This window comes from Crassostrea angulata, chromosome 1 (assembly GCF_025612915.1).
Source record: "Crassostrea angulata isolate pt1a10 chromosome 1, ASM2561291v2, whole genome shotgun sequence".
NCBI lineage: Eukaryota > Metazoa > Mollusca > Bivalvia > Ostreida > Ostreidae > Magallana > Magallana angulata.
The window spans coordinates 52,650,760-52,659,469 of NC_069111.1; the positions used below are offsets into that span (position 1 = coordinate 52,650,760).

At 32.7% G+C, this 8,710-nt stretch overlaps 1 protein-coding gene across 3 annotated transcripts; it reads left to right on the top strand.

Annotated features, from left to right (window-relative positions):
* The first annotated feature begins 2,190 nt into the window (after positions 1-2,190).
* Positions 2,191-7,906, top strand: LOC128158782 (C1q-related factor-like). 3 transcript variants are annotated; one of them, XM_052821743.1, is made up of 4 exons: positions 2,191-2,259; positions 4,737-5,039; positions 5,162-5,267; positions 6,695-7,906. In XM_052821743.1, the coding sequence occupies exons 1-4, from the start codon at positions 2,197-2,199 to the stop codon at positions 7,084-7,086; spliced, it is 864 nt and encodes a 287-aa protein (XP_052677703.1). In that variant the 5' UTR covers positions 2,191-2,196; the 3' UTR covers positions 7,087-7,906. The 3 variants fall into 3 exon arrangements, with proteins under 3 accessions (XP_052677703.1, XP_052677707.1, XP_052677713.1); XM_052821747.1 differs by lacking the exon at positions 2,191-2,259 and adding an exon at positions 4,140-4,194; XM_052821753.1 differs by lacking the exon at positions 2,191-2,259 and adding an exon at positions 4,398-4,416.
* Positions 7,907-8,710: the final 804 nt, after the last annotated feature.

Below are 8,710 nucleotides of genomic sequence, written 5' to 3' on the forward strand. Positions count from 1 at the left end.
TCATGGATTATTCTAAATTTTCCCTGTAACATTTTTGGAACAAGCCCCGACGGAGAGCAGATAAAGTTATCAAAGGGTTTAGAAGTATAAGGACCAGAAATGCGATTGAGACCTAATTCTTTGTCTTTCTCCTGACAACCATCCGACTCTTTCTTACTGATGAATGATTGTTCTTAGCAGAATTTGACTGAAATTCAGAACACCCAAGCCTAAATCCAAATTTGAAACCATCAACCAGACTTTTGTCATAACCTTGCGATTCCTGAAGCAAAACATCATGCTTTATTGTTGTTGGAACTGAAAATCTTGGAGTTTGCCTTGTTTCTGTCTGACTTGTCCCTGTTGCAGTTGTTTTGGGGTGCTGGCCATTGCATAGCTGTTAATTAAACTGTTCTTGCCAATTTTCAACAAGCCATTGTCAATAATATTTAACACAAATTTTAAGTCATACAAGATAGGCATGGCAGGTGATAATGGATCAATAATTATGTTTGTCATACTTCCTGACTCCCCAAAACGAGCTGGAAGGCTAAATAGATAAACCGGTTTCCATACAAGATAAGATCATAAATCCAGATCAAGCACATATGCAAGATCATAACATTCTTCAGGCAAGCATTTTAAATAAATAAACAGACTTCCCGGCTCCTAACACAGAGACAAGGATCAAAATATGCCGCACAAAATATGATCATAACTCAAGATCAAGCACAGATGCAAGATCATCAACATTCTTTAGGCAACCAATTTAAATAAATAAACAGACTTCCTGACATGTTCTAAGGAGTCTGGGAATGTGAAAGGAAAACAACTTGTTGCATCACACTGTGCAACATGTAAAATTAATGATGCTCAAACCACATGACACGATCGACCCATGTAATTAACATACATGGCATAACTTGATATGCCTTAATTATACACTAATTGTCACTAGGCCGTTATAAATGCATTTCCATACTTAATAATTTAAGATTAACTAACCCAGTTGCCATCTAATATTGATACAGTGATACTTATCTAGGAGAATGCACAGTAATTGCATTCCTTATGCTTCTCCAATATTTTTTCATTGGCGAGGGGGGATCCCCGGGCTTCAGGCTTCTCAGCGGAGGGTTGGCGAGGTGCACGCCATCTCTTCATAGGTGAGACATGTCCATCCAAAATCCTCTGTGTCTCCAGTAGAATGTGTTGCTCAATGTCTGTGTTTTTTTGTGTTAAGAGACCATTGACTTCCGTCACGCTCTCGTTATATCCCGGGGGACTCGCGGAAGGATCCCTTTGCAGAAGCCGACCGATGAACACCACTCTTGTCCCGAGGCCGTATATCAGGTACTCGGCGAAGGAAACAATGTTGAATGCAGTTTGCTTATTTGGTATAAAACCAATGTCATTGCCACCTATTTGTATAAAAAAAACATATTAGGAGTCCCTGTAACGTCCCTTATCATTCGGTGCAGGTCGTATGTTCGTAAACCTCCTCTGGCACAAACCGAGATATTATACCGGTCATCGTCTAGATTTAAGTTTTGCAAATTCGAGTTAACGGTCATACATTCAGCCAGCCTTCTGATGTATGAATGTCCGAGGAGACAGACGTGTGTTTTTGTTGATTCGGGATCCACCCCTGCCAAGATATCAATATTTAGACTTACTTTCTTATTTCACTGTATGCATTAATTTTGCACCTCGTATTAAAAAAATAAATTCGAGCGGCAAAGGTTTTAGATTTTGAAAGTTCAATCCCGATCCAAAAGAACTTGAAGATGATATATACAATAACCAGAAATCGGGAGATTTGAAAAATTAAAATAGCTAATCAGCGAAGAAAGTATGTATATAAAACATTTAATGGAACATAAAATTTTATATATATAATGAACTGTTAATCCTAAAGAACGATTTGACAATTTTTCAGGGAATGTTTTCTCGTGAGATTTTTTATGGCGTAAACCCGCGACCAACCTTAAATTGAAAAAAAAAACAAACGTTAAAAGATGTTTCCAAAACCAAATAGGAAAAACCCTAAAAATGACATATAACATTTGTTTCTATATAGTTTGTCCAAAACTTTCCAATAATCTCTATTTAACGTTAAATAGATAATAGAATTTCAGATTGAAGAAATATAATAATGTTGATATTGTGGGGAAAAAAATATGGTTAACAGCTCTTGTTCACGTGACCGAATGTTACATGTTTCTGTGGCAGTCATTGTGTAGCTACCAATCTGAGAGAAAGTGTAAATTATCTGGCATTGTAAGTTATATTTCAAACATTTATTATTTATGTATCTTATTAAATGATTTGCGATTGTATATATGACTTTTATGCAACGAGTTGTTGTTTTCTATCCTCGAGCCATAGCGACGGAACAGAAAACACACAACTAGTTGGATAAAAATCATACATACCATTGCAAATCACGAGAGATTCTTTTTATCACATGCTTTACCACGCCTTTTGATAAACCTCAATCTTTTCTGTTAGTATAATAATTGTAATTGTAAGCCACACAACACATTTACTTTAGGGCGACAACAATTTTTCGCATGAAAAAAAAAATAAAACAGCATTATATGCTTAACATATACAAAATGAAATTCAAGATTTAATTAGTTTCTTCTTTTTTTTATTTTCATTGTACGTCAATTAACGGCCCAAACCTACGCAATGTTTAATTATAATATCACGTAATTACATGAGTGAAATCCACCGGATATTGAGCTAAACATGTGATAGAAAAAATTATAAAATCCTTGATAAACACTTCATTATACATATCATTATTGTCTAAATGTCATAAAGTTAGACTGTTTGTAGCAATTCTACGATATAATTTCTCATATTTCAGCAGTCTGCCTTGGTTACTCATGTTTATCGAAGCAAACTATTAGAAAAAATGCGAATTTATATATATATATATATATATATATATATATATATATATATATATATATATATATATATATATATATATATATATATAAGGTTTTTTTGTTAATTGTATTTTTCTTCAGTGTTTTCGTAAGCAAAGTAAATTCAATTTTTTAAGACCTATAAGAGTTAGACGAATGCAGTTTTCAAATTAAGAAAATATATGACACGCACACTTAAAACTTTCATCAGTTAGGATATTCTAGAAAAAGAATTAATTTCTTCTGACAATTATATCACAGAATATAAATAAATAAGTTGCCAAACATAAATCTAATAACATGTATAATTATTAATGTTTTAATTTCTATAAAAAGTATCAATAAATCTGGCCTAAACAAAAATACATGTTTTGAGAAAGTGGGTCCGGTGTCGTAGTACACGTAATACTGTCATGATATTTTTAAAGATAAAAATCGCTGCCGAATAAAACGATAGTCTTTTACAACAACGGAGGTATAAAAGGTCTTTAAGAACAATAATCAAAGGTTATAGAACTATCAGGTACTGCAATTAAACTATACAATGCCTTCAAAACCAACCCTCTGCTCTGAAAACGTTGCATAGTATGGAACCAATCAAATAATATTTCTTTTTAGCAGTTTGCGAAATTGCCATTTCAAAACAGCATTTTAAACTGACCTGAATCTGATAGGCATAGAAATCTAACTGAGCAATTCATGACTAATTTATTAAATCGATAATCTTAAAAAATTATTTTAGTGAAAAACGTCGTTGGACCAAATGTTTTCATTAATAGTTTATCAGTGTGTTCGGGATAACCTTTTGCAATTTTCGACCTACACATTACATCCACTAATTCATTGAAATCATACGACTTAATTGGGATATGCCAGTTTTCACAAACAGGCTTGTATCCACAAGCTGTCAACAGTTATTTTGGAGAATGAGATACCTTTTCGTAATTTGATTCCTATAACAAGTCACGCAATGAAGATATCAGGCTGAAAACTTATCTGCAGAGGCCTAGATATCTACCTACACATTAACGAGATCATGTAAACACGAAAGTGCCAAAAATACGGCAATATTTTTTGTAGTCACTATAATTTCATTTTACTGAAAACCAACATTTTCAAAACAAATGTTTATAGGTCATCCCTTGACAGGTTTGAAAAAATTATAGATTGTTAAATTCAGATTTTCTTATGCTTTTAAGCATAGTATTAAAATACTTTCCCAGTCTTTTGTTACTGAGATTTAAATGATTTTAACAAACCCAAGTTAGAATTTTTGGTTTGTATATTGCAAAAATGTATAATAGAGCTCTAAAATATTATTATTTTGCGTTTGAAATACCAAATTTTACAACTAACCTGACAAACAACTATCTCAGGCGTTGTCAAAAAGTGCGAAATAAATCTGCATTAATCAATAATCCTCCAATGAAGTGATCTTTTAACATCTGGGGTATTAATCTTAAGAATACCACACAGATATTGCAACTTTTCACGCCAGGTCGGTTGCTTTCCCTTTTTTATGGAAAATGCTTCCATTTCCAATTTTTTGAATTGAATTGACAAAAATTACATCGGCTACTATATTTAATCACTTTGTTTAATCTAACCAAGGTAGTAGGATGGATTAAAGTTAACACATCGTTAAACACTAATACACTTTTGAAAAAAAAATAATCATATGATTAACTTTAAACCGAATTTAACACGATGAAACTCGGCTTAAATGAGAACCACCTTTCGAAAAACTGATATACAGCGACCTAGGGCTAATATAGGATGTAATTTAAATATGCCATGTAATAATCTATATATTGTTAGGTTGTACAGCATTCTACCATGTTATCGCTCTTGGTTTTCGGGTTCGTGTGTGCAATACCATCAAGCTGCTTGTCTCGTTTTCCTGATGGAAAAACACAGAATACCACATTTAGGAGTGAAACAGTGGTAACAAAGACAGATGTTCTCAGGATATTGTTGAACCAGGAAACTTTGATGAGAATGACACTAGTAAAGGATGTCCATAGCCTCATGAAAGATATCATCGACATGAAAGTAAACTTAGCAACCAGCAAAAACCAACTCCATGATGCGATGGAAGAAATATCCATCCTGAAGAGTGAGGTAAAATTATTACAAAAAAACCTCAAATGCTTTTATCAAATTGAATTTGGGGTTTACTAAATCATAGATTATGTTTAAATTCTAAAAGTTTGCCTATTGAATTCTTTTGATATCTCATTTAGATGAACAACACTATAACCTCCATTAAAGCGGATGTTGAGAAATCCCAGAAGTCTCAGTTGAACCTGTCGGCTGCTGTATCTTCTTTGTCTTTGCTGAACAACTATGGTACGTTCAGTAGCACTTAATGCAATGCCAAGCTTAGTTCAAATATCATAATTTTTAACTGATTAGGAGTCATATTAATAATTTGAAGCCCTCAATGAGTTTGAAATAATTTATATAATATAATAACATAATAAATCAGAATTACGTTGTAATTTTGCTTTTTTGTACTTACATTTACGTTTGAGAAAGGCAAAACGTTCATAATTATTTACATAAACGTGTTTTTACGTTAACAATAATGCAAGCTTCAAACGATAAGCACATGCAGTAATCATTGTGACGGCATTAAAAAGTTTACTCAATATTAAACGTGTTCCTTATTTGATAGGTTCGTTTAAGGAAACATATTTACAAATTTAAATTTAGTTTTTAAAAGGAGTATTGTTACAAACTGAGTTGACAAATTTTAAATTTTATTTTATTTTTTACAAATTGTGAAACTGTACAAAACCTTCTTTACAATAACAACATATCAATGTCGGATCACTAGAATAAAATAACTATAAGCAAGATACAGCAATTATATTTCACTGCTATATAACATTGATAGTGACACGTATGTAATTGCTTATATTGGTTGTATTCTGATAAATTTTCATATATATATATTAGGATTTTTCTTTTCTTCTATTTGCAAGTTAAAGCTGTATGGTTTGAATTGGATTAAAATTAAAAGTCGACCATGCTAAATATATATGTGTTGCATAAAAAGTAAATCTGCTAAATGATAGGACAATAAACAGCAATAGAAGACAGAGAATAAGCTCATAGAATCGCAATTTTTCGTTATATAAATATACAGTAACGTTGCATGTTGACTTATCATTTTGCATGTCGGCATAATTTATAAAAATATCTTTGAATGTCTTCTAGTGGCAGAAATATGCCACAATAACATTACATAAAACGGTTTAATCTTTTTTCCATATACAATATATGCAAGTGTTCCAAAAAGGTAGTCTAATACAGGACAAAGCAATAAAATGCTTCATATTCCATTTTCATAATATTCAGACTGCTGAAGCTTGTAAAAGGTTTTTACATTTATAATCACTGAAAATGTACTTATTGCTTAATGTGGAATTTGAAATATTGTAAAACGATTGGCATGTTAAATTATCAATTCCGACCATATGAGGTCATTTCAAAATGATTCTTACTAGTATTGATAATAACAAAAAGATATATTGGAAATTTTTCTTTCGCCAACAATCTTGAATTGAAAAATCAACTATCTGACAATTATACCACAATTTTTATACTTCATTATAAAAACCAATATCAATTAATTAAGCTATTGAAACACCACGGCAAAATGGCATATGATTTTAACCTTTCATATTAAAACAAAATGTCCTTTCATATAAAAAAAAACGTAATAGATAATAGAAAAATAAATCAATGTATAATGTTTCCTCTTGATTCAGCTTTGAAAACAAAGATAGGATTCACGGCCGGTATAACAACTTTGTCTTCCACCTGGAGAGGAAGTACTTTGGTGTTTCCCCACGTCGTCACTAATAATGGAAACGGGTACAATTCGAGCACTGGGAAATTCACCGCCCCGACGGACGGAACATACGTCTTTTTTGTAACTGTTACTCCACATGGACTTCGTGCCTTATATTTAGATATTGTACAAAATGGCGTGAGTAAAGTCAGATCAATGTCGCATGGCTCTACTGCGTATCAGATGGGATCGAATATGGCAGTACTTCAATTAGACAAAGGGGATTCTGTCTGGGTCAGGCGGTTGGCTGGACAAAGTTATTACTCTTATAGTGTCCCTGTAACTACCTTTTCAGGATTTCTTCTGTGATGAAAACGGAAGGTGACTATAAGATATCAACTGCAATTATTTCCGTTTGGTTATAAAGAGTTAGATCAATAATTTACCACATGATTTAATTGATTACCATATACTCTTGCATATAAATATTAAAAGCATGAACAAAAAAAAATTCTTGTTTTAATCATATATCATTTCATAAACAAATTGATAATTCTTTTGATATATAAAACAGCCGTGCATAAAATACTTATGCTATAAAGTTAGAACGAACGAGAACAGAGGTCGTTGCAAAGAAATGAATAGGCTTTCCATCGCTGCAACGAGTAGAAAATGTAAGATGATCACGGGTTGATGTTATGACTAGATGGATGATGTTAAGTTAAAGTATAGACACATGGTCCGCCCAAGTTCTTTATTCAAAAGAATCCGCATTTGATAAACGTAAATTCATTTATTCAGTCAATTTGATTATTTTATTGTTCAGTCGATTAACTTTAATTTGACCGAGGATGAATGATTACGATCAAGATTATACAAAGATAATTATGTTAACATGCAAGTTACAAATTATTTTAGATGATCTGCTTTATATATGGGTAAAATGACTAACTAATGCCGGACTCTGACATCATAGATACAAGATGCAACATAATTATGACAACATGCGACTTATATATGTTGACATGCGATATAATATGTAGGCATGCAACTTTATGTCAAAATGTGAGTAACTTATGTTATCATGCAAGATAGTTATGTTGACATGGTTGACGAATTTCAACACAAAACATCATTAATTACGGACAAATCAAGCTAGTTAAAATGAAAGGACACGCTTTTTTTTCAAGAGGAGATAATTAAATATTTTTGAAAGTGTTGGCATTTAAAAGATTCAATTTGTTCAATTCATCATCACCGGCGGGGATTGGATTCGTCCACAATGGGCAGGGTTGCAGGGTGTGAAAAAAGGACATCAATCACCCAAACTCGTCCATGAAATTTACTAGGATCCGACTCGAGTGAGTTGTCGTTGATGGATGAGTTAGAGAGTACGGAAGGATAAGATCGAAAACAAAAAACCGGAAGGTTGAGGAGAACGAGCAGAACTATGATGAAGAGGAAGCCTTAATCGTATGCTAAATCGGATTTTATTTACAGATGAAAAATTATCGTATATCTGTTTTGTTATCTTATAGGTATAGGTATATCTGACCACCTTCCCATATTAGCAGTGTTGAAAGTACAAAGCAATCAGCATCACCTTACTGACCTTACAAGCAAAACAAGTTAATCAACAACTGGAAATGGTATTTGGAAATAGTTTCCCTAATACTCTACCTTAAATTAACGATTTTTATGTGTCATTTCTTAAACATATAGCAACATGCGCAAATACAGTCACCCCACGATTTAAATTCAACCCCCACAGTAAACCCTCTTGGAAAAAAAAGGTAAAAGAGGTCATTGCCCGGGGAAAAGTGAATAAGGGACCTATGGGTAAGAGGGGGAAGGCCCCGTGGAATGCATTATCAGTCGTATTTTAACTAAAAAAGGCCAAAGCAGGGTTTCAGGAAAAGGCAATCACTGGCGTTAGAGCAGTGTATCAAATATGTATATGATCATCTAGGCAAGACAAAAATCTTGCTTTTGA

Bases quoted from the DNA above. Each gene is read 5' to 3' on its own strand.
- LOC128158782 (XM_052821743.1), top strand. From the start codon at position 2,197: ATGTTTCTGTGGCAGTCATTGTGTAGCTACCAATCTGAGAGAAAGTGT. The intron at 5,040-5,161 runs GTAAAATTATTA...TATCTCATTTAG, and splicing joins TATCCATCCTGAAGAGTGAG to ATGAACAACACTATAACCTC. The intron at 5,268-6,694 runs GTACGTTCAGTA...CTCTTGATTCAG, and splicing joins GTCTTTGCTGAACAACTATG to CTTTGAAAACAAAGATAGGA.